Here is a 24949-nt window from a genome sequence, read left to right as displayed (position 1 = left end):
ATTCGGTCTGCACTCAGTGCAAATAATGTCACCGAGCCCTGGAGAATGGGAGACAGCACCAGCCCTCGGTTTCCCTCTGACTTAGAAATATAGTGAACAAGCTACAAGAAACTGCAAACTAGAAGATTTTGTCTCCCGGAGGCTCTCACTTCTTTGTCACTCTTCCCTTCCTGGGAACATCAGCCTCTTAGATTCTTCCTGTTCCTCCAAACCCAGGTCCACAGGTTCCCAAGCAGAGGGCAGTGCTCTGTGCCCCCTGGGGAGGGCAGGGCTGTGGGGGATGGAACCGGCTTGAGGGCCTAGGGCCCCTGGGGACTTCCTTCTCTGTTCAGGGCATTGGGTTTCTGGGTTTCCCTGAGTCCAAGAAAGAGGTGAAGGCTCTCCTCTGGTTGAAGAGGCAGCTCTGCAGGGAGTGAGCCTCTCTGCCCTATGCAATGCCTGTAGCAGGCACTCAGGGAGGGCTGGGAACTGCGTGAAGGTGCCATACCCAGTAATAACTGCTCCAGGGGCGGCTCTGAGTGGCCTGAGCCTGTACCTGTCATCCTGAAGCCTGGAGCTCCAGAGAAAAGTCCCAGAGGGGGCACCCACTTTTCAGAACTGCTGCTTTTGGGGGTGGGGTGGGGTGTTCTCCTTTGGGGAGCCGGGAAGGTGGGAGAAAGCTGAAGGGACAAGAGCCCTTGGACGAAGGAGTTAACAGTTGAATATCTGTCATATGGTGGCCACTGCTGAGGGCTTACGGGTCCTATAGGATCTCATTTTAACCCCCACAACATCCCTGTGGATTATACTCCTTTAACAGATGCAGAGCCTGAGACCCAGAAGGGGTAGGTGTCTAGACCAGGGGCTCAGCTAGTAAGTGGAAGGGGCAAGATCAGAGCTCAGGCCTGTCTTACTCTGGCGCCCCAATGTGTCCCTTACCCCTTGCCACCGGAACATGCGAATATAAGACTCCCCCTGCCTCTCCTCCATTTACTCGGGGCACAAGTTTACCGGGAGTCTGATCTCTCGGCTCACATCTGCAACCTCTCATCTGGCCGACAGGAAAACCCCTCCGACAGGTCCGGGCACGTGCTCTCAGTAGTAGCAGCAGCAGCAGCAGCGGAGAGGCGCACAGTGGGTCCGCAGAGGCAGAACTGGCGTCTCCCGCCTGCGGCGTCCGGCCGCCCCGGGTCTGGGGCTCGGGCGGGGTGGGGGCGGCGGGAGGGCAGCTCCGCGGGGCTTCGCGCCATGACATCAGCCCTGCTGTGGTGCAGTGTGCAAAGCCCACTGGTTGGCGTGGCCCGGGACACGCCTTCCCCCGAGCGGAACAAAACGGGGCGCGGGCCGGGCGCACCCAGCCGCCACTTCCGAGAACGTTCCCACCCGCGCGCCGCGCAGCCAGCTGCCAGGTGAGTGCGCCCCGCGGCCGCGCGGCCCGGCCCGGTCCCTCCGCGCGCTCCCGGCCCCGCGCTGCACCCGCGCGGCGCCGGCCCGACCTCCCGGCCGCCGCGGCCCCACTTTGCTGGAAAGCAAAGTGGGGCGGCCGGGGGGGGGGGGGGGTCGTCGCGGGCCGCGGAGTGGGAGAAGCGGCCACACTTAGCCGGAGCGGCGCTTCCCTTTCCAGGAGGCGCTGGGTGCCTCCCGGCTCGGGGCTTCCTGGCACAAATGGCTCCTGCGTGCGCCTGACCCGGGGTGGCCGGGCTCCCCCACCGCCCGCAGGTCTGGCAGCAGAACAATCAGCGATTCTGCGCGCCACTGACGCTCATTGTACGGCAGGGGGATGAGGGCATCCGTGCCACCCCTTCCCTCACCCTCCCGCTCTGGGAGGAGAACGTGCCGGGGGTGGGGTGGAGGAACCATCTGGCTTCAGGGCCCAGCCTGGGGCATCTGTGCCCTGAGCGCAGGTGCGAGTTTTCACTCTTCTTAAGGAACCAGATGGAAACGGCAACATTTCGCCTGCCCCCACCCCAAGTCTTGGTGCCAGGTGGGGACGATTATGCCCACCGTCAGTGTTTTGTGGCCTCAGTCCTTGAAGGCTGGGGGGCAAGAAAGGAGCTGGTGTTGGGCATATTTAAAGCAAGTTGCAAGATGTTACCTCACAAGTAACCTCTGAAGCAGGTGTTGTGTCCACACTCACAGGCGGGGTGGGGTGGGGGTAGATATCCTGCATGCTCTTGATCCCTGTGCTGTGGTAAGCTAACCAGGACCTGGGTCTAGGCTGGGAGGAGTAGCTTGGGCTTGGCCCCTCCCTAGAGGCCTGGGGTCTAGCCATCCACCCCGCTGCTCCCGTTGGTGGGGGGCGGGGGGGGGGTGAATGAATGGGCAGGCCCTTCCCTCCCTGACAGGGCTCAGCATTGGGATCCAGTGGCAGTGACACTAAGGAGACCCACTGGGCTCTGGGTAGAAAGTGAGTCATAAGAGGCAGCCTGGAATCTCCGTGAGAGATTGCTTGGAAGGCAGACTGGCTCAGCCTTGACAGATAGATCTGCCACTCAATATACTGGTGACCTTGGACAAGTGACTTAACTTCTCAATGCCTAGTTTCTTTTGGGAAGGGTACTTTGGGAGGTATTGCGCAGACCTGGAACACGGTGAGGCTCCATTACTGTCTTCTGTCTTGTCTTCCCCTTTCCTTCCCAGAAGTTAAGGAGGCTGGAAGTGCTGGCCGTGTCTGTCATCTCAGAGGGCAGGTTGGGGATTTCTCCTGGGGTTCGGGGACAAGGGTCCCCTAGCTTTCGCTCAACAGGTGCCTCCTGACTCTCCAGCCGGGCTCTGACTCAGGAGCCCAGGGTCTCCTCTTCAAAGAGAGACTGTCCTCAGTCCTCAGCTGCTTTCAGGCAGCTTCTATCCCATCCCAGCTGAATGCAGCCTTGCACTGCTCACAGCTTCCCAGGGAATGACCCTTTGCCTCGGGGAGGATATCCGGGGTGGGGACAGTCAGACCGGGCAGGAAGTTTATCCCGCTGAGGGTGTGGTGTGGGCTACACAAGGGGGAGGGGGACACTGCCCAGGCCAAAGGGTCTGGGGGGACGGGATGCAGGAGAGAAGCTGAAGAGCAGGCCCTCCGGCTAATAAGGTGTGGGAAATGGGGGTGCCACAAGATTTGCCTCTGGTCTGCCCTGGCCCCGGGGGTTTCCTTTCTCAGTTGTAAACATCTGCATCTGGACCCTAGCGTCCTCACTGGAGTAGAGTGGTAGCCTGGGAGTGTGGTGTGGATACTCGGTTGGTGGTCAGCAAACATTTGGTGAACCAACGGGGTAGATACAGGCTATTAGTTGCCCTACTGGACAAACAGTTAGCAGCCAGTTTTTCCCTGTGAGCATTACTGAGGACCAGGCGAGGGGAAAAAAGATAGTTTTTATTTTCCTGTGGCTCTCCTGGTGGTGAAAACAAATTGAGAAGGCTTTAAAAAAAAAAAAAAACAACAATTTTTTTAATGTTTATTTTTGAGAGAGAAAGAGAGAGAGAGAGAGAGCATGAGCAGGAGAGGGCAGAGAGAGAGGGAGACACAGAATCCAAAGTAGGCTCCAGGCTCTGAGCTGTCAGCACAGAGCTTGACGCGGGGCTGGAACTCACAAACCATGAATTTGTGACCTGAGCCGAAGTCGGATGCTTAACCGACAGAGCCTCCCAAGCGCCCCTGGGAAGGCTGGGTTGATAGGCTGCCAAGGTTTTAAATAGTTTTGTAAGCCCAGCTTATTGTGAAAAGTAGGTTTGCTTGAGGACTGAAGAGTCCTGCATTATACATTTTTACATATTTATTTATTTTCGAGAGAGGCAGGGGAGGGGCAGAAAGAGGGAGAGAGAATCTCAAGCAGGCTCTGCGCTGACAGCACAGAGCCCAACATGAGCCTCGAGCTCACAAACTGTGAGATCATCACCTGAGCTGAAATCGAGAGTCAGACCCTTAACCCACTGAGCCACCCAAGTGCCCCCTGCATTTTACATTTTGAGGTGTAGTAAGAACTTCTAAACAAAGAATTGCCAGGGAAAACAAAAGGACCTTTCCTCCAAGTCAACCATCTGCCATTACTTGGGCATCTTGCTAAATATCTAAAATTGAGTCATAAAATTGAACAAGAAGTATTAGCGTTGACCTTCCTTTAAGGTAATAGTAAGCAGATATCTGCACTTACCGTGCACCAGAGACTGGCCTAAATCCTTCCTGTGTATTATCTTGAACAATCTATGAACAGTCCGATGCTCCCCATTTTAGAGATGAAGAAACTGAGGCTCAGGATTGATAAGTAACTTGCCCAGTACTACAGCTGGTCAGTTATGGAGTTACCATTCAGAGATAGGCCAACTCTTTCCATGCTCAGTCACTTTATTATTCCTCTTTGCTCCCGTTACATTCCCAATTTCTAAATCAGTTTACTAGGGCAATCGATATCTGCCATTTGTGAAACACACGCGCTTTATACAAAGTGCTTTGCTGTGGCTTATAAAGTACTTAAGGAAGATATGGCTTTGCCATTATGAACGTGAATGGAGGCAGGGTTAGAACTCATGACCTCTAGGTTTCTGTTGCATGGCCAGGGAGGAGAGGGCGCCCTTGGATGTTAGGTGTCAGATCTAGTGGGTATGCTTTTACCAGGTCTGATGTGTGTTTGAATTTCCAGGCCAGGTTTCCAGGAAAGAAAGGAAGCCTGGAAAAGAGGCTGCTTGAGAAAAAGGCACACACACATACACACACACAGAGTAACTAGCTGTGGGTAGGGAGAGCAGGGGGGGGGGGGTTGCTGGGTACCAGAGGCTTTGCCTGTGGTTTCCAGTCGTCAGGAATTTCTATGGAAATGACGTGGCTGTACTACGCAGCTCCCCAGGAATTCGTCTGACGTGGGCATTGAGTAATTCCCATGTATGGTAAAGTGTGTAAATACTGAGGCGGCTAGCATTTCCAGACGCTGGTATTTCCAGTGCTTCCCCAGGGCCAGAAAGGCAGCGTCTGACTCCTCAACAGTAACAAAGGAGGAAGAAATAGAAGGTTTGCAGCTGGAGCACAGGCTCGGCCCCAACCAGGCAACAGGACCCTCCTCCCTCCTCTCCAGTGTGCCTGGCGCTCTTTATGCAGGGCCCGGAGGGGAGTGTGGGGGGGATGGAGCCTCCTGCGAAGTCAGCTGCAGACAACCTGTTTTTATAAGGTCCAAGTGCTAATTTGTCTTTGCTTTTTAAAATTCAATCCAAGAAAAATCAGTCAGACCTTTCAGCGTGGGACGACCAGTTGTTACCACTCTGCATTGACATCATTCCAGAAAAGAACCAGAGAAACTTGATCCGTTGACTAGTCTGTGAGACCTTATTATAATATAAGATTTCTTGTAGTAGTTTTGAAATATTAAAAAAAAAAATCATAGACCTCCCCCTCCTTCTTTTGTTGACCTTCAGGTTTCTAAGCTCCGCAGGGGAAAGAGATCTACTCTAAGAGGCATTAAGAGACAAGCAGGAAGAGACATAACAGTGTACTTGTCAGCTCAGTCACACAAGGGCCATGGACACAAGGGCCATGGGAAGGGAACGCTCCTAGCACAGGGAGAGAGCTGAGCTGGAATGACGGTCAAGTCCCAGGGTTCCACGGAGCCAGGAGTCACCAGAGCTCAAAGATCCTGCCACGTGCAGAGCGGTGGGCCATGTGCAGGTCTGTGAAGACATCGTGTAGCGGGCGGTGTGAAGCTGGGGGCAAGTTTGCGGGTTCTTTAAATTATTTGTTTTTAATTTTTAAGTTTATTTATTTATTTTGAGAGAGGGAGCAAGTAGGGTAGGGGCAGAGAGAGGGAGAGAGAGAGAGAGAGAATCCCAAGCAAGCTCCGCACAGAGCCCGATGCGGGGCCTGAACTCACTGACCGTGAGATCCTGACCTGAGCTGAAATCAAGAGCCGGACGCTTCACCGACTGAGCCACCCAGGCGCCCAAGTTTGCGGCTTTTTTTTTTTTTTTTAATCAGCCATTCCTCCCCCTCCCAGTGACCATTATTGTCGGGGGAAGTCTATTTCCTGGGCTTTCGGGTGCCAGCTCTTAAGATGTGGGTTCTGAACCCTGATCAACATGGCCCTGCCTCCTTCCCTCTTTCTCCTTGGCTGCTCTCCTGACGGGGCATGGAAGAAGAGGCTGAGCTACAGGACTGGAAAGGGTGACAGCTCTCCCGTGTACCTGGCCAAGTACCACAAAGCTCAGGTAATACGAGCAGTGCATTTCTTTTTTTTTTTTTTTTTTTTTTTTTTTAATTTTTTTAACGTTTATTTATTTTTGAGACAGAGAGAGACAGAGCATGAACGGGGGAGGGTCAGAGAGAGAGGGAGACACAGAATCTGAAACAGGCTCCAGGCTCTGAGCTGTCAGCACAGAGCCCGACGCGGGGCTCGAACTCACGGACCATGAGATCATGACCTGAGCCGAAGTCGGCTGCTTAACCGTCTGAGCTACCCAGGCGCCCCAACGAGCAGTGCATTTCTAATTAGACGAACACCTGACGGGTCTCTACCAGACCGAGTGGGTGGGGACCTGAGCTCTGTGGCCAAAAGTTGCTCTTTGACCCTAGGGAAAAAGAGATTTTTGGAATGGGAGAGATGGGATTTTCCCACTGGACGAATAAAGACATGGGATGGTTTGTCAAATCACGGTTTGACGAGAGGAGGCTTTCCTTCAGACACTTGTGGCCGGTGGCTGAGGATTATCCATCTCTGAGATGGTTCCTTGGACTTCACACATGACCACGCTGAACCCATCACCTCATCCCAACTTTCATGACGTGTGTGAACATGAGCGTCTGTGCCTTACGTCTGCTTCTTTCTCTCTTGCTATGCGAGTCGCCATCTTGAATCCCTCCTCTCAAGATTGAGGATCTGGATACAGCTCTTAATGGGACAACTAGATAGAAAGGTGTGGACAGTTAGCTGCTTATCAGAAGAGGCCAACCCTTGGCTTCTAGCTTCCAGCCGGCCCTAAGGATCCTGACATTTCAGGTAAAGAGCTGACCAGATATTTCTAGCCATTCAGCAGAAAATTCAAGGCCTGTTCTCTGTTGAGATGATCAACGTAGTGAAAAAGGGCAAACCAGAACACAGACTGCAATTGCCAGTGGGAATGTAAGTCTCGGAGGGCACCCGCTGCAAACTCGCCAGGGGGATAATGGGATTACAGAAGATAGCAATGATTCTTGAACACCCAGAACAATATACAAAAGAGCTTGATATAAAGACACAAGTCTCTGCTTGCATCTCAGGCAGCCAGGGGGAACTAGATCCCAAAGAAGGGCAAGTCACTTGTCTCCTTTGCTGGGCTGACAGATCAGCCAGGAATCCGTGGTCCCCATTCGGCACGTTCTTGCTCAAGCCTTGCTCCCTCCAGATGTGGACTAGCTTGGAAGGACGGCAGACATCTGGCCCCACGGCTGGTGTCAAGCTTGCCTGGGCCGGTCCTGTCAGTGGTGATCAGAGGACCGAGGACTTAATGGTATGCCTGGCCCCCTGCCATCACTTCCATATATTTTCATCACTCCTCCGAGCAGCGATTTTAGGGAGCCCATGTATGGTTCAAGTTAGAGACTAGCAAGTTGCAGCTCGGAGAGGAAAGTAAGTTGCTCAAGATCCTTCAGCTACGAAGGGATGGAGTGCAGACCCACTTTTCTAACTACTGAACTCTCCCACCTGAACTCTGACCTGGTGAACTTGCCTCCTCAGAGTCTCCCATAGTGCCTCTTGACAGCCAGAACGAGGAAGGCAATTGAGAAGCAGCTAGGTGTCCTCCTAAGCATCCTAGAAACTCTGAGAAACAGGTTTCCTTTTAAGGCCACTCGGCCTCCTGATAGATAGCTGGAATTTGGCTGTTGGAAAGAAGGGGCCGAGCAGGAGGGCGGGGGTGGAGTGAAGAGTGCTCCCTGCCTCTTGTAGGGAGGGAGGTGGCCAGGGCTCCCTCCAGCTGAGACTTCCCCACGGCAAGTCCCCTGGAGGGGTCCTCATGTGGACAGAGGGGATGGGGAGCCCATCCACAGGGGTGGTCTGGGACCCTTCCAGTTAGTGAACCATCATTGTTTTTCATCCCGAGGTTCCAGAGCCCTTGTCCCTTCACTGGGCTCCTGAGAGGAGAGCCCCCAGCCAAATGGCCAGGCTCAAAGGAATGGCGCAGGCATCCCGGGCAGATTTTCCTCATTGGCAGGGCCTTGGGTTTCACCCATTCTCCGCCCATGTTCCTGTTTCCCTGGGGCCCTGCTGGAGAACAAGGAGAGGCCTGTATGGAGCTGTGGGTCTCCCCCAGAGGGAGAAGGGCTTTGTATCTGGAAACAAAACACTGTTTGGAACCGGCTCTCAACCACATGGTTAGGGGAACTTTCCTCCTTCGGGGGTATTCCTAGGGGCATGGAGCGTATCCCTTGCTGGTTCAGGAGGTTGGAAAGGGAGGAGAGAGCCACGCGTTGGGGTACTGTATGCCTACTGTGAGCAGGCACACTGAAATACGATGGGGCATCAGCGTGACAGCTGGGGAGGCAGAAGACTCAGAAGTAGCTAAACCCGCATTAGAATCCCTGTCCTGTCTCTTCCAGATGAGTTACTGCTAGCAAGTGCCTAATTTCTCTGAGCCTTGCTTTCCGTATCTATAAGGTAGGCACGTATACCCCATCTCCAGGTGGGGAAGAATGAGATGATTTATGTAACCTGGTGCATAGTAAGCATGCCGTCAATGGCAGGCTGTCATTTGGGGTGCCCTGGCTGCAGGAGTTCTCTGGGGGTGACATCTAGTCCCTTAGTCAGAGGCAGAAGAGAACCTGTGTGGCGTCGTACGAACAGGCACGTTTTTTCCCCAGAAGCTTCCCAAGCAGAGCTCCCCTCGCATGTCACTACAGGTGCTTGAAGCAGCCCTCGCAGGAGAACGGGATGGCGGTGGTTGGGCCACTCTGTGCACAGGCATTGACGGAACACTTCCCACAGGCCAGGTCTGGCGCTGGGCATTGTGGGGGCAGAACCCAGTGATTGTTTCACCAACCCTGATCATTTGGGAGGTATGGTAACAGGAGACAGCTGGAAAAGGAAGTGGAGACCATGCAGGGGAGAACCTCAGTGTGAGGGGAGTGATTATTCTCAGGCAGCGGGGAGTCACTGATGGCTTTTGAGCAGGGGGAGCCTCCACAAAAATGATCTGGCAGCTGCTTGGGAATGGAATAGGAAAGAGATTCCAGAAGCAGCAAGGCCATAATTGCTGTCTCCCTGGGGCTGCGTTCACTTGTAAAGTAACTTAAACAACAGAGGGAATTTGTTGGTTTGTTTAACTGGAAAATTCAGAGATAGATTGGACTTTAGGTTTGGCTGAATTTGGTGGCTTAATGATGTCATTACAGACTCGGTTTCTTTTTCTTTCGTCTCTCAGCTCTGTCTTCCCTGCTGTCAGCTTCATTCTGAGACTGTTTGTCCCCCTTGGGACAACCACCTCAGAGCCCCTTGCTCCCTGTCCTCACTGGGGGGAAGAGGGACTTGCTTCCAGGAAGTTTTCTCCGAAGATCGGGATGCTTTTTCCTCCAGAGCCCCCAGAACTGCCTTCTCCCATCTTATTGGCTTGAAATGTATAGCTGGCCCACCTTTAAGCCAATAGCCTTGGCTGCTTAGGTTAGATCCAGGCCATGTGCCATGGCTGAAAATTGGGATAGTTGCCAAGAAACAGGTGAATATAGCGTGGTGTCTTCTTCAAAGGGGATGGGCTGCGTGAGGGAGAGGCGAGTAGGCTGGGTTAGGGTGCTGGGAAGAGGGCTGGAGAGGAGAGAGCCTATAGGGTCAGCACAGGTTTTGGGGGTGAGTGGCCAAAGGGGAGCATAGAGTGGGGTGCAGCTAAGGGAGGGGGAAGAACCCACCGATATTCTCGGGTGTGGGATAATTCCTCTGTGATGGAGAGAATGGTTGTGGCAGCACGTGCAAAAAATGGAAAAGTCGAGAAAAAGAACAAGTGTGAGAAAAGGCAATGGGTTCAGGTCATGCACGTTGAAACTAGGGTACTTGTGGACCATCCAGGCAGAGATAATCACCTGAACTCAGTCAGATGGACGAGACTGGGCTCAGAGGAGAGGCCGAGGCCAGAGATGTATGGACGTCCTTGGCATGAAAGGACAGCAAGTGCGGTGGGGCCATAGGAGATTGGGGAGAGACGGGGGCCAGGTTGGGACCAGAGGAAACCCCAGCTTTTAGGATGTGGGAGGACAAAGCAGGGGGGAATGAAAATGTGTCTGTCTCCTCCGCTGGGACAAAACCTTGCTGAAAATCCCTGTGCTCATTGTGATATTTGAGCCCCAGTGACAGTGATGAGCCAGCACCACCAACACCCCTTTGCCCACCTTAAGCCCTGCTTATCAGCCTGCACACTTTTACTGAGTACCTCTACTGGGTCCCAGGCTCTGCAGAAATGCCCCAAGAGAACTTGGCCCTAGGGCATCCTTCGTTCATTCCTCTGCTACTTATTGAACACCTGTATGCCAGGTGCTGTGTAGGGTGTGGGACTCCGTTGTGAGCACGACCTAGACCTTCTTGTTGAGCTGAGGCCTATGTCCACAGTCAGGTGGGAAGCTCTCCAGCAGTGGAAACCATGTCTTCCTCTGTCCTTGACATTGATTCTTGCTGTCGGCACAAGTCCTGCTACCGGGGCTCTGGATAACTCATCCCTGTTTTCAGCATTTCCTAATAGGCTCCTGGTGAGTTTTCTCCTTAGGCGCCTTTGTGTCCTGAGTCAACAGCCCACTCTGGCCCCGTCCCCCCTTCATTTCCTAGCACCCTGCATCATCCTATACGCACCCCATCCTGGGCTACCTCGTTGCCCATCTTCTACCCACAGTCACCCGTGCCTTGCATGGGAACCCGCCCTCCATGAACTTCTGTCAAAAAAGGGAAAGGGGGCGTGCCTGGGTGACTCAGTCGGTTAAGCGTCTGGCTTCAGCTCAGGTCATGATCTCGTAGTCCATGAGTTCAAGCCCCATGTAGGGCTCTGTGCGGACAGCTCAGACAGAGCCTGGAGCCTGCTTTGGATTCTGTCTCCCTCTCTCTGCCCTTCCTCCGTTCTTACTCTGTCTCTCTCTCAAAAATAAATAAACATTTACAAATTTTTAAAGGAAAGCCAAAGGGTCATCTGCGTCCTTCGGTCATATGTCTGTTGAGTGAGGGAGTGAAATGGAAGGAGAGAAGCTGATCCCATCAGCCGAAGGGGATCCAGGCTCTCCAAACTTCTATGGCATTTACCTTCTGTGCTGCTTTCTGGGGCATCAGGTACCCACTGGCAGCAGGCCTGTCCTGCAGTCTTGGGCTTCTGAGTTAATAATAATTAGTGAATGCCAACTCTAGGCCAGCCCCTGTGTCATGCCTGTGACATGCCCTACCTCATTTGATCCCCAGAAATAATCTATGAAATAGCTTTTGTTTTTCTCCTCATTTTACACACAGAAATCAAAGTTTAGAAAGACCAACTACCCAAAGACAGGGCCCCTGGATGGCTTAGTCGGTTAAGCGTCCAACTCTTGATCTCAGCTCAGGTCTTGATCTCAGGGTCATGAGTTCAGGCCCCCCAGCTGGGCTCTGTGCTGGGCATGAAACCTACTTTAAAAAAAAAGTGGGGGGGGTGATGGCGGGGGGAGAAAGACCAACTACACATAGCCAGTGAGTGGTGGGTTCAGAATTGGACCCACCCCATCTGGCATCAGGACCTCAAGTCAGAACCAATACGTAGAGCATCTCAGAGCTGGTCTTGAGCTGCCTGCTTTGGACTTACCAGAGGTGCTTATTAAAAACCCAGATTCCTGTACTTCATTTGGGGTCTGGTGTGGTGCTGGTCAATCTGATTTCGCAGAAGTCCCCTGCCCCCCGCGCCCCTAATGGGCTCTAAAGCTTGAGAACTATGCTCTGTGTGCTGCCTCCTACTTAAAATTTTCTCTGGGTTTCTTGGTGAGCTATATCATACACATAAAGGAGCATATAAAGCCTTCACGTATAGTTCAAAGAATAATTATAAAGTGCCCATATGGCAACCACCCAGGTTAAGGGGCGCCTTAGCAGCCCCTCTGGAGACCCCCAAGATGGTTGTGGTCCTTTCCCTGTCTTAGAGGCACCAAATCTAAGATAAGAGTTTGTGATAATCATTCCCTTGTTTTTCTTTATAACTTCTCCACCCATGTGTTCATCTCTCGACAATATGAATTGTGTCTGCTTGTGAACCTTACACAAATGATTTGTGTTTTGTGAACTACACTTTATCCACTTCTTTGGCTCGGGTGCATCTCTGTGAGATTTATCCCTGTTGATGCATGTAGCAGAGGGTTCAATTTATTGCAACTACAGCCTCCTAGAGCTGGTATTCTTATGCTTGTTTATACTGTTTATTTTTTTTTTAATGTTTATTTACTTATTTTGAGAGAGAGAGGCAGAGAGAGAATCCCAAGCAGGCTCCGCTCTGTCAGCTCAGAGCCAGATGTGGGGCTTGATCCCATGAAACGTGAGATCACGACCTGTGCCGAAATTGGGAGTCGGGCACTTAACCCCCTGAGCCAGCCAGGTGCCCCTGCTGCTGATTTATGCTGTTTAGTGCCTGGCACAGGCTGAAAGTCAATGGTTGCTCAGTGCACATCTGTTGATGGCTCTGGGGCAAGAAGCCAGGAGGAAGTGCCAGGGCTGGGGGCCCCCACAGGTGCTCCGCTCCCCCTCTTTCTGTCCTCGGTCTGCCTGTGGCTCTTCTGTCATGGGCAATCTGTGTTTCCATCTCCCCGTAAATTTAATTCCCGTTTCTGTGTCCTGTTTCAGAATGCCGAACTGGGGCGGAGGCAAGAAATGTGGGGTGTGCCAGAAGACGGTTTACTTTGCGGAAGAGGTTCAGTGTGAAGGCAGTAGCTTCCATAAATCTTGCTTCCTGTGCAGTGAGTACGCGCCCCGGGCCCTGCTGTCGTTGTCGTGGGGACTGGGTCTGGGCCCGCCCCCACAGGCTGGGCCTGTCAACACCCCAGGGAACTGGCCCCGTGGGATGTAAACAGCTTGACATTTGGCTGGAGCGCAGCTGGGGAGGGAAACACTTAAGGGCCTCTTTGTTCCGCTCAGAAGCTGCTTTCTAAGGGGACGGGCTGGCCAGAGCTGGCGGGGGTGGCAGCCGCTGGGGGGCTGGGAGCCAAGCTTTCAGACTTGGTTAGGGAAACTTTCCACTCTGCTTTCTCCTCTTTCTCTCCCTGCCACAATGCCATCATTGAAGAGGAAAACATAAAAGTTTTACCCAAATTATCACTTGTTAAGAGGCTGCAATTTTATGGGGACACCCGAGTCTGGGAGAAGAACTGGGTTCTCCCTTCTTCCGCCCCCTTCTGAGCCTGCCTGGTCACTTCCCTCACCTCCCATTTTGCTCCAACAGTCTGGGATAAGAGGAAGACAGATCAGGCAGGCAGGCAGATCTTTTGGTATCCTCTCCCAGTAACCCAGAGCAAGAGTGGCTCGAATCACAAGCCTGGATGAGTCCGGATCCTGACCCCGACGGTGTTTTCAGAGCACCCAGGAAGCAGTGCCTCAGGGAGGCGCCCCCCCCCCCCATTTCTAAATGACTCAGTTCACTGTGATCAGAACAGAGGGTCTGGGTCAGAGGAAGAGGTATTTTCAGCGACACGAGTTTTCCTTGAGGGCAGACAAGAGTGGGAGGCAATGGAATGTCTTAGTTAAGCCCTGGGTTTCTTCAGCCAGTCGGCCAGAGTTCTAATCTGAATTCAGTTTTGGTTATCTGGGTGGTGGTGATGGGCAAGTTACTCAGTTTCTCTTTGGGTTGAGTTGCCTCATGGTGACAGGGGAGCTAATAATACTTATCTCACGGGGTTGTTGCGAGAATGAAAAGATAGAAGCTTGGAAAACCAAGTCCTTACCGCAATCGATACATGATAGGCACTGCCCCGGACATGCACGCGGTGCCTATGGGACTGCAGGCAATGTGGTGTGATGGCCTCACAGGGCGCTGAAGTCCCACCCCACCTGAGAGATCCAGAAAAGGGGTCCCGTCCATCCTACATCGCATGGAGCACAGTTGGGGGTGGGTGTCTGTGGCCCCTCTGTTCCCAGGTGATTTGTGGTCCAGAGTAGGAGCCAGATGGGCCAAGGGCCGCCTGGTCACCGGATGTTCACCAGATCTCTACCTGCTGCTGGGAGACTCAGCCGGAAGCCACCCAGCACAGGGCAGCAGGGGCCCACACCCTGCGCAGCCAGCCACAGGGGCAGCCGGAGGGCTGTGTCTGATGAATGGGAGTAAACGAGCCCTGGTGGGGCCTAGTTGGCCTCTAGCCCGCAGAGGAGGCCGCAGACAGCCGCATCTCGTTATCAGCAGTTCCCTGCACTTAGGAATTTTCAAGCCGTTTATTTTTTCAGAAGGAATAAGCGGGCTCAGCATTGGCTAGGAAAGAGGGTCTGGGCTGCTGGGGTCCATAGGGCTTCTGTCTTTGCTCTCAAATGTTGCTTAATCACTAGAAGCGGCCAGCTGAGAGGCCTCAGTCCTGCCTGTGGAGGAGTGGCTGTTAGTTGTGGTTGAGGGAAGTCAGGAATTTAGGGGGTGGCATAGGACGATGGGAGCAGGCCTGGGGCAGGGTGTGAGGGGGTGTTGAGGACTAGAAACAGTTGTGGAAAGTCAGGCCGGGGAGCAGGGCTGGGAGGGGGTGTTGTGAAAGTAACAGCCATAGGGAAGGATCTTACGTCTGCCTGGGGTCTCAGGGCCTGCACGGTTCTTAGTATCTGAGCCCAAAGAGGTTCCGGCAATCAGGTGTCTCCACAACTTGCTTATTCCTGGTGCCAGAACAGCATTTTGCACATTTGTTTATGATTGGAAGGAGCGTCCCTTCTCTCTTTCAGAGAAGTGGGTGTAAAGTGTCCAGGTTGAATTCAAGAACTCAGAATAACCCTCAGAGAATCAAAGCACCTTCCTTCCTAAGTTTCTTCTGAAGGCTCTTTCCTTCCTAAGGTTAGCAGAGTATGGGCCTGGGGGGCATTAAGGGCCACAGTCCCTTTGCTGGCTGGGCCTCTGACCATTTGGGTCCTTGGCTGTGGCTTCTACTCAGCGTGGCACCTATGTTCCCTTTCCTGAGGGCCTGGGACAGACAGGAGGAAGACAGGATGATGTAATAAGAGTCGGGGAGAATGGCTTCCACCCTGGGCTTGGCCTCTGACCTGAAAGCAGGGACAGAGAGGGTCTAGTATACACCTGTGGTCTCAGCAGGGGTGGCCAGTTCCTGTTAGCAGGCGGGAGAGCTGGGCGCTGCAGCTGGGGTTCGGCCTGAGGCTGTGTGGCCTTCTCTGAGCTGTAACCAACTCCCTCCTGGGCAGGGCAGGGTTGAGCAGCCAGCCCTGTGGAACAGTGGACCTGGTCTGACCTAACCCCATGGTGGTGAGTGATAGAACTGGGCTGTTTCCCAGAACCGCAGAGCACAGGGGAAGCTCAGAGGAACCCTGCACGCCCTCTGACACCAGCATCGCCTCGCCTGCAGCTGAAATTTCGGGTCGGTTTTCACCCGCTTGGTCCCACATGCTTGGCCTACCTGAAGGGGGTCTCGGGCAGGCAGAAAATAGCCAGATATGGAAATCAGGCTTGGTTCTGACCCAGCCCTGCTTCTGGCCAATTCTGTGAGCTTAAACTTCTTTGTGGGCCTTGGTTTTCCTTCCAGAGAGAATCCCTCTCTGTTTTGGGGTGGGGTGAGGGGGCTCCGACCTCTCACCTGTGGCTTGCCTCTTGCCCATATTTCAAAACAGCATCACCAAAAAGGCCTCACCGAGCCTGTGGCATCTGGAAGGACATTTTCCCGACAGGTGCATCACTCACCACAACTAAGTCTTTTTTTATCTTAACACTTGGTAGAAATTTAGTTAGGCCTTCATTCAAAATTCCTTTTGAGTCTTTGGTGGAGCCTCCAGGTGACCAGACTATATTGCCCGCATGGAGGTGGAAGGGCAGAAGGTCTTGGGGAGAACAAAGCAGAGCAGAAACCCACAGGGTGGTCTCGACTCCGGTTCTGGGGTTCTGGAAGTCAGGGCTCAGTTGGCCCTGCAGGGAGCCACCTGGAGGCTAACGACTTTGTAGGCCCCGCTGTCTCCTCTGGGCTGAGCTCCTGTGACTCCTGATGATGAGTCAAAATAGACCTCTGCTCCCCCAACTGACCTCGTCTCTGCTTTCTGCCTTCCCTCTGGTTTTGGAATTCCCAGTTCAACTTGGGTCTTACGGGAAGCAATTCCAGGCCGACTCCTGACTTCCTGCCCTAGAAGGGAATGTTGGAGCGTGCCGTTCTCTCTCCCTCCTTCCTGGGAGCCAAGCCCCAGGGGAGGTGGTGGGAAGTTCCATATATGGGCTGCCCAGAACACTGGAATGAGGTGGGAATGTCAAGGGCAAGACCGGAGGGTCCTTATTTAGTCTGAATTCTCCAACCTGGAGGGCAGGGTGAGAGAGGAGCTGGCAGAGGGCCCGACCCTTTAAAAGCCAGAGGATGGCAAGTCGCAAATTGCTGAGCTGAGAGCCTTCTCACAGGGAGGTGAGAGGCGTAGCTTCTCCAGTGGTTGCTAGAGGTCTCCCTCTTCAGGACATGTTTGAGGATATGGTCCAGCTGGGCACACTGGACCGCCATACTTAAGGAACCTCATCGAACCAAATTAGCATTGTAGGATAAGACCTAAGCAAATAAAGTGAAGACGAGTCTCTTGAGAGAAGTAGGTGGAAGTTGGGAGCACATGATCTTTTGAGGCCTGGGCCTGTCCTCCCTCCTCCCTTGTGTCCCCGCAGTACTAACTTTATATATGATACTAGTAAGAGCACCCAACATTTATCACGTACCTCCTGCGTATGGGGTATTGTGCTAAGCACGCTACATGCAAGATCTTATTTAGTTCTCCCAACCACCTTTTGGGGTAGATATTATTGTCTGCGTTTACAAATGGAGACACCGAGGGCCACCTGGCTGGCTCAGGCAGGAGAGCGTACCGCTCTTGATCTCAGGGTTGTGAGTTCGAGCCCCACGTTGGGTGTAGTGATTACTTAAAAAAAAAAGAAACAAATAAACAAAAAAACCCAAATGGACACCCGGAGGCTAGCAAGGCAAAATAACTTGCCCATCACATACAGGTCACACAGCTGCAAAGAGAGAGAGTTGAGATTTGATTCTGGGCAGTCTGACTGCACAGGGCCCCAGGCTCCACTTCATGGGCACAGGCCTCTTCTGAGATACACAGGAAGATATATGAGACTCACAGGCTTTCTGAAGCTCATCCCTTTCCAATCTCCCATACCCCCGGGGTTAGGAATTCTTCCCCGAGTCTGACCTCAGTTCTCCTGTGGCAAACTGTTTTCTGAGATCAGAAACTCCAGATCTTGTTGTTGTGATTAGCATGACCCACATCTCACTCTAAAGCCCACCATGCTGGGTACTTAATAAATAGAAACCTGCTCTTCTGGGTGCATCACTTCGCCTGTGCTCCCCGCACCCCCAAGCATGCAGATTGTTTTTTTTTTTTTCAGGGTCCCATTGCTGGGAGCAGGAAAACCCTGCCCTTCTTCTTCCTTCCTTTCTGTTTTCTTCTCTCCTGTTGGGACCCATGGTCTCTTTGTCAAGAGCAGAGTGAAGGCCCTCAACACCTTTCCTGTGGCTTGGGGTCAGCCTAGCCCGTTGCCTTGCAACCTGGGGTGCACTGCCGCCAGGCGGGTGTGAAGGTGGAGAGGACGGAGAGGGGCACACGTGGGCTCCTGTGAGAGGTGGCTGGGCCAAAATTTCTAGAATTAGGCCGCGCAGATCTCCTCCCTCTGTCCTCCCAGCTCATTGGCCATCTGACCTCCATTTCCAGGCTGCTCCTGAAAGATCAGGATATTAGTTATCAGAGGGCCCAGAGAGCTTCAATGGCAGGGGGCTTGCAGTGAGCAAGCAGCTCACCCCAGACCCGGCTCACCATAGTCACTTCCCTCCTCAGTGGTCTGCAAGAAGAATCTGGACAGCACCACTGTGGCTGTGCATGGTGAAGAGATCTACTGCAAGTCGTGCTATGGCAAGAAGTATGGGCCAAAAGGCTATGGCTACGGGCAGGGCGCAGGCACGCTGAGCACCGACAAGGGGGAGTCTCTGGGCATCAAGCACGAGGAGTGAGTACAAGAGTCTCACCACTTTTCCTTGGCTTCTGTCCTCCCGCCCCCGGGTCCTACACATCGTCAACCACTTTTGGTTAAGCAGCGGAAGGCTCAGAGAGCCCCTGATTTCCTTTTTTTTTTTTTTTTTTAATTTTTTTAATGTTTATTTTTGACAGAGAGAAACAGAGCATGAGCGGGGGAGGGGCAGAGAGAGGGAGACACAGGATCCAAAGCAGGCTCCAGGCTCTGAGCTGTCAGCACAGAGCCTGACGTGGGGCTGAAACTCACAAACCGTGAGATCATGACCTGAGCCAAAGTCGGACGCTTAATCGACTGAGCCCCCCAGGTGCCCCAGAGACCCCCTGATTTCCAAGGTAGGACTAGAACACCCCAATGAGCCAATGAGAGGAGCTGAGGGTCCAGCGGGGGAAGAAAACAGGACAGGCTCCGCCCTGTATGGAGAGTGCCACCTATATTTTTATCAGGGTTGGAGCTTAGAGGGGCCCCAAGAATTACTTTGTCTAATTTCCCCTTTTCTCTGAAGAGAAACCCCAGCCCAGGCTCAGTGGCTTGTCTGGGGGTCGCACAGCCAGTGTCTGAGCCAGACCTGGGTTCAGAAGCAGCCCCATTGCCAGGCCAGTCTCATTCCCTCCGCCGTCTCTCGCCCACTGTCAGGGGAAGTTATCTCCCTTCCCTGGAAAGACTACAGGGTTTCACTGGCACCCGCCGACCTCTGGCCTGCGGAAACAGTGGCTGTTGGCAGTCAGCCTGGCCAGCATCTTGACCTTGGGGGGAATGGACAGAAATGACAGATGAGTTAGCACATTTTAGCCAAGGTCATTGCCCCAGAGGGAGTGAATTGTCAGCAGATTTCTCCTGGAAAGACTCTGATAATAGGCAGGCTGCAGGCATGGGGACTGGAGGAGGGCAATTCTTAGCAAACGAGGTGCTAAATGATGCCAGTGTTTTAACTCAGTGACTGAGGGGAGTACAATGCTTCTGTGAAAATAGCATGGTGCTGAGCTTTGGTTTGTCCATCTGTAAAATGGGAGATGACCTTGGAGGCCCTGGCCGGGAGAGCTGCCCGCTACCTGGCGCGAGAGGAAGGCAGAGTCATGCCCACACAGGGCCAGCCGCACTCATGTTCCTCAGTGAAAGTCATCTCACCGCATGTCCTTTCCCACACAGGGCCCCTGGCCACAGGCCCACCACCAACCCTAATGCATCCAAGTTTGCCCAGAAGATTGGTGGCTCTGAGCGCTGCCCCCGATGCACCCAGGCAGTCTATGCTGCCGAGAAGGTGATCGGTGCCGGGAAGGTAAGGTGGCTTCTGGGGAGATGGGGTGCGGGGAGACGGGCTGGTGAGACACCTTCTTGAAATGTGAGTCCTAGAACTTTGTCCTAGAACGCTGACCCTGGCTTTGCTCTACGGAGCCTGAGTACTGTGCTTGAACTCCCTCCCTTCTAGGGAAGGAGGAACCCTTTGTCCCTATGGGTGGCTTGTCTCTGTGCCTCTCCATGTGCAAGGACTGAGGAAGGCACCTGTGGGCTCCTGGGAGGGGTGGCTTGGGCAGCATTCTTACTCCTGAGGAAAACAGGCCCGCCATGGATGGAATTGATTATTAAATGCTTAGGGGCAATTTATAGGGAGTTGTAAAGATCAATTTGCGTCTCTAGAGTTGGGGACCACAGCCCCCTAAGGGTGCAGGGATGGGTTTCAAAGGAGCTACAAGCCCCCTAAAATTATATGCAAAATTTTGTAGGAACATGTCTGTCTCTGGGAAGAAGATCCATAGCTTTCATCAGATTTTCGAAATGATTTGTGATCCCCAAAGTATTAAGAACCACTCAAAAATCTATATACCTTCCATGTCATAAGTTGTAGACTCCAGGAAGCCCATCTGTGTACTCCCAGGGGAGAAACTTTCAAGGTTCAGGGCTGATCAGAGCCTCCTGGGAAGCTTTTGCAAACTATTTCTGACCACTACGTATGCCCTTCCTCTGTGGACCCCCAGTCCAGGCCATGGTAAGAATCACTGTAGTGAGCCCGCATCCTAAGTGAGACAATCCCATCTCGCAGAGAGGCTGCAGTGGAGAAGAGGCGGGAGAATTGGCAGTCACAGAGTAGCGGTCAGAGAATCACAGAAGAGGCATCTTCAATATATGGCCAGAGAGGACTTCGGGATCTCCACAGGAAGCCCAGATGGAGGGGTGATGTGGCCAAGGCAAGAGCCTGTCTGCAACTCTTCTGGCTTTGGGTCTTGGCTTTCAAGCCATGAGGAAGGTGCCCGGGACCAACAGATGGGGAACTAACACTTGGGCTCCATCTAGACCTTAGCAGGCTGTCATTTTAACCCTGACAGTCCTGGTCGGAGATAGGTATCATTATCCCATTTTACAGATGAAGAAGCTGAGTGTCGGAAGCATTAAGTAATTTGCTCAGACCTCCTAGCGAGGCAGTGGCTAGGCTAGGAGCCAAGCCTGGGTCCATCTAACTCCAAAGCCCATGCTCTTACTACTGTCCACTCTGCTTTGGGCCGTCTAACCTCTTTGAACCCACTTCCACAGCTGTACAATGGGAAGGGATCATGAATCCTAGCACGATGATGATGAAGACCTTGGACCCTAGACAACCTGGTTTGAAACCTAGTTTAGCTGCTTACTAGGTGTGCGACTTTGGGCAAATCATTTCTCTCTTCTGAGCCTCAGCTCCGCATCTGTAAGGTGAAGCCAGTGATGATCCCTGACAAATAGAGTTGTTTTACACATTAAATGAGAATGCACATTCAGGACCCAGTGCAGTGCCTGGGACGTGCTCAGTACACAGCGGCTATTGCTGTTAGGGTTATTACTATTATTACTGTTATTGTTTACTTTTGGGGATTGTTGTGAGGCCAAAATGAAGATCTTCGCTACTGATTAAATGATATGAAAACAGGAGATATTAATCTTATTGTTAAGTTGGCATCTTTCCTGCTCACAGTGTCTCACTAGGAGATTAGAAAATTATGAAAACTAGCGAAGAATCCGTATGTGCATTACCTAGACAGGGTCTCTCAGTTAAGGCTGTAACTTCTAAGGGATAGGATAAGAGGATTTGGGGTTCAAGCAGAAAAGGTTGGGAGAAACTCCCACCTACCTCTCTTTGGCCTTGGCCAGGAAAGAACTATTGAGGAACAGGAGTGATTTGGAGTGCTGAATGAATGAGCAAAAAAGGGTCAAGCTTACTTGGAGGGAGGGCTAGGCAATGAGGGGCGGGTGGTGGTCCATATGCAATTCAGCCCTGCTCCAGCCTGGAGAGTTGGGGTAGCAGCCCCTGCTTTGCAGAGGAGGAGGCAAAGGCTGGGTGACCGCTGAGGTACACAGGGTGCTGGGAAGGAGACCAAGATCTGGCCCACCTCCCCCTCCCCCGCATCTCAGCTCTCTGGACCCTGCTGTCCCTGGAGCATGGAAGGTCTGGCAGCCAGGAAATCTGAGGGGATCCATTTTCCTTTCTCATTCTCCAGCCCAGGCTGTGCTGAGGGAGGCTCTTTGACCTTAAAAGGCTTTGTTTTGTCCTGCCTGCGTGCTGCCTGCCCCCAGCTTTCCTGGTTTTGCAGAGCTGTCCACACAGCAGTGGCTTAGCCTGCTCAGCTGTGGCTAATGGGAACAGGGTGCTGAGAAGTCTTCCTGTCTGTGCTGGCTCCCGTCACTGTGTACAAACCTGAGCCGGCTTCTCCCCCGGCAGGCTGTTTGTTAGCCCTGTGTGGCCTCCAGGCTCCTCTTAGAACCACAGAGGGCTTTCTGCGGCCCCTGGAGAGACTGCACTTTTCAGGCCTTTCTCTGCTCAGATCAGCGTACTTCATAGACCCCCTTCTTCTAGAGTAATACTAGATATGATTGGTTCAGGGCCTCCTCTGGGCCAGGCCTGTGGCAGTCACGGTACCCTGCTAAAGCCGTCTAGTCCCCAGAGCTACCTAGCAAGGGAGATACCACCAGCCCACTCTCTGCGAGAGGATGGCTTGTGGGTGCACAAGGCACCCAGTTCTAGAACTTCAGAGGCTGGGCTGGTTCCGATGGATAGGACTTCCAATAGCCTGCGCTGTGGCCAGGCACCATATGTGAATATACGCAGATCTCCCATCCATCCTGCAAGGTAGGCAGGAGGGTGTCCCAGAACAGGAGATGACAGAGACTGTGCAGCAGTAAGTGGCAATGCCAGGACAAGTCAGGAGCCCATGCCCACACTGCTAACCCACAGGCAGGTCCGGAGAAGGCTTGTCTGGCCCTGCCTGTGGAGAAACAGCTGCTACCTTGGTGGTGGTCCCACCCCCTCACCTACCCTTTGTGGTGCAGCTGGTGCCATTGCAACACTTCCTTGAAGATGGCATGAGGTAGTTCGTGGTCCCTGGCCTGCTTCCTCCTCTGCCTGGCCCCCCAGGCCACATCCTCCCAGTGGTACCAGCTGAGCAGACTTCCGAAGGGTCTTGAGCCCTTCCGCCCCCATCCTCATGTCAAGGGGGATGGGGCTGGGGGTGGAGGGGTAAGGGACACTCTAGCCCCTGGTGGCAGCGTTAACTCTTTCCTTCCCTACCCAGTCCTGGCATAAGTCCTGCTTCCGGTGTGCCAAGTGCGGCAAAGGCCTCGAGTCCACCACCCTGGCTGACAAGGATGGCGAGATTTACTGCAAAGGTGGGTGGTTGCACTTCTAATGCGAGGTCCAGAGGTCTGAGGGGGTCGGGGGCTAAGTAGTTATGCCCTTGCTAAATGTTAAACCAATTCCTGGCCTCGGGGTCGATTGCAGAGCTTCTAATATGACCCTTCACTTTACATAGGAGGAGACAAGCCAGAGGGCAAAAGTGACTTGACCAGAGTCATATGGCCAATCGGGGCAGGATGGGACCAGAACCCGGCCTCCTAACTCCTAGTCCGATGCCCTTATAGCAGACAGTGCTCCAGTGGGAGGGCTGGGAGGTGTGGCCTGAAGGAGGAGGAGCCAGGCCTTACACTCACGTACTCTCCACAGGATGCTACGCTAAAAACTTCGGACCCAAGGGCTTCGGCTTTGGGCAAGGAGCTGGGGCTTTGGTCCACTCTGAGTGAGGCTGCCGCCACCCACGCACGCTGCCCACTCCCGTGCTTTTCATCGCCTATCCTTCCCAGCAGCCTCGGCGACCTTCAGGATTCTTCCTCCCTCTCTTAGCCCTGCCACACATCACTAATGACCTGAACTTGGGTGTCTGGCCCCCTTTGGTTTGGAGTCTACCTGAGGTCCCACCCCTCTAAAGGGCTCCCTCTGCCTGGGATCTGACCCGTCACCAGAAGGAGACCTCAGTGTTTCAGTGTAGGTGGGACCCGACCCCTCCTCCTACACCCCGCCCCACAGTCCTCTGTTCTTGGCCTGTTAGGCTGAGTGTCTGTCATCAACCTGCCAAGATCCCTGAGCCCACATCTCAGATCCCAGAGGAGCAGTAGGCCCAGTGGGGAGGGAAGCAGGACCATGATGGGGCAGAGGAAGCTTGTGGTTTATTGGATCCTGGAGATTCTCCTCTGTGGGTAAGAGGGTGGGCTTCTTGGTGTCCCTTAGAATAGGCCTGGGATGTCCCAGCTCCGGGAGTTATTAGGTGGATGCAGAAAGGCACAGAGAAAGGGTCATGGACTGTAGGAGCCACTTGCTTCTCTGGGCCTCTTGCCTCTGAGGCTCTGGGGACCTGGTGTCCTCCCCCTCCTGATGAGAGAACAACTTAGGTCTGAGAGCCCCAAAGTCAAGATGTGGTCTGACCTCCCCAGGAGTCTAGTTCCTTGTTTGACAGAAGCCCTAATGAAACACCCCCAACACATACTTTCATTTATCAGTGGCCCCAACCTGAGGGTAAATAGCTCTGCCCCTACCCCTGGGTCCCGAGGCTATGATGGCAGCTCCTCTCGTCACAGCACAGACCAGGCCAGTGCTCTGTTCTTACCACTCCTGCTTGACCCTCGGATGTGGAGGGAGGCACACACAGCCTCGGTCTTGATCTGGACACCCCTTCCCTGTGTGCCCAGTCCTCAGGACCCCACCTGCCCACTCGGGGCCTCGCCCCTTCCATCCCACCCTTCTCCAGGGACCCTTCCCCGGCCACATCACTCCCATCCCTTCCAGGCCCTCCCACTCAGGAGCAGCAGGAGGAAGGGGAGGGGCTGGGTCTCGCTGCTCCCAGTGACTGAAAGGACAACACTATATGGAGCTGTCACCTGGAAGGGGCTGCAGGCATGAGCTGTATTCAAGCTGACTTCTCATCTGGTCAATAAAGCTCTTAGAACAGAATTCTGGTGTCCAGATCCTTCGTCCGTGAGAGGACCACTACCCACAGGGCTGGGAGGGAACTTTGATAGAACGATCAAATTCCTAGGAGGTTAGGTGGCGATAAGTAGGGTTTGTTCCTGTTTTTCCAAGGGCTGCTCACTTTCTAGTATCAGTTCTAACAAACGACACTGCCTGGAATGACCCGACCAACCAAATCCTGCTGCCTTGCCCCGTCTGGCCGCCACTCCCATATCTGGGTGGGAAAACTCTGTGGGCTTTGGAATTTGAGGGGCTCAGCAAGGACCCAAAACTGCGCTCAGAACTTCTTCCAGCTTGGAAAACCCCTGAGCGGGAGGGAAACTTCGCCAGAGGAACCTTCCTGTCAAATCCAGAAAGTTTACTTCTGCCCAGGAAGGACAGAGTGGTGGGGCCTAGCTCAGTGTGCTGCATGGTCAGGGCCCTATCTTAGTCTATTCTGGCTGCTATAAAAAAATAGCATAGACTGGGTGGCTTATAAACACACAACTGTATTTCTCATAGTTCTGGAGGCTGGGAAGTCCAAGATCAAGGCACTGGAAGATTTGCTGTCTGGTAAGGGCCTGCTTCCTGGTTCATAGCCAACTTTCTGCC

The 24949-nt window shown here is 53.4% G+C and overlaps 1 protein-coding gene across 1 annotated transcript; it reads left to right on the top strand.

Annotated features, from left to right (window-relative positions):
* The first annotated feature begins 1283 nt into the window (after positions 1-1283).
* CSRP1 (cysteine and glycine rich protein 1) lies at positions 1284-24340 on the top strand. The gene is made up of 6 exons (XM_042925057.1): positions 1284-1388; positions 12741-12853; positions 17901-18069; positions 19243-19372; positions 22632-22725; positions 23060-24340. Exons 2-6 carry the CDS (start codon positions 12742-12744, stop codon positions 23134-23136), a joined length of 582 nt encoding a protein of 193 aa, XP_042780991.1. The 5' UTR covers positions 1284-1388; position 12741; the 3' UTR covers positions 23137-24340.
* The last annotated feature ends 609 nt before the right edge of the window (positions 24341-24949 follow it).

Source organism: Panthera leo, chromosome F3 (genome assembly GCF_018350215.1).
Source record: "Panthera leo isolate Ple1 chromosome F3, P.leo_Ple1_pat1.1, whole genome shotgun sequence".
NCBI lineage: Eukaryota > Metazoa > Chordata > Mammalia > Carnivora > Felidae > Panthera > Panthera leo.
Note: the sequence above shows the minus strand (reverse complement) of the source record. Positions and strands in the feature narration are given on the sequence as shown.

Coding starts and splice junctions, on each gene's coding strand:
- CSRP1 (XM_042925057.1), top strand. CDS start 12,742: ATGCCGAACTGGGGCGGAGGCAAGAAATGTGGGGTGTGCCAGAAGACG. Junction 19,373..22,631: donor AGGTGATCGGTGCCGGGAAG/GTAAGGTGGCTT, acceptor TTCCCTACCCAG/TCCTGGCATAAGTCCTGCTT. Junction 22,726..23,059: donor TGGCGAGATTTACTGCAAAG/GTGGGTGGTTGC, acceptor TACTCTCCACAG/GATGCTACGCTAAAAACTTC.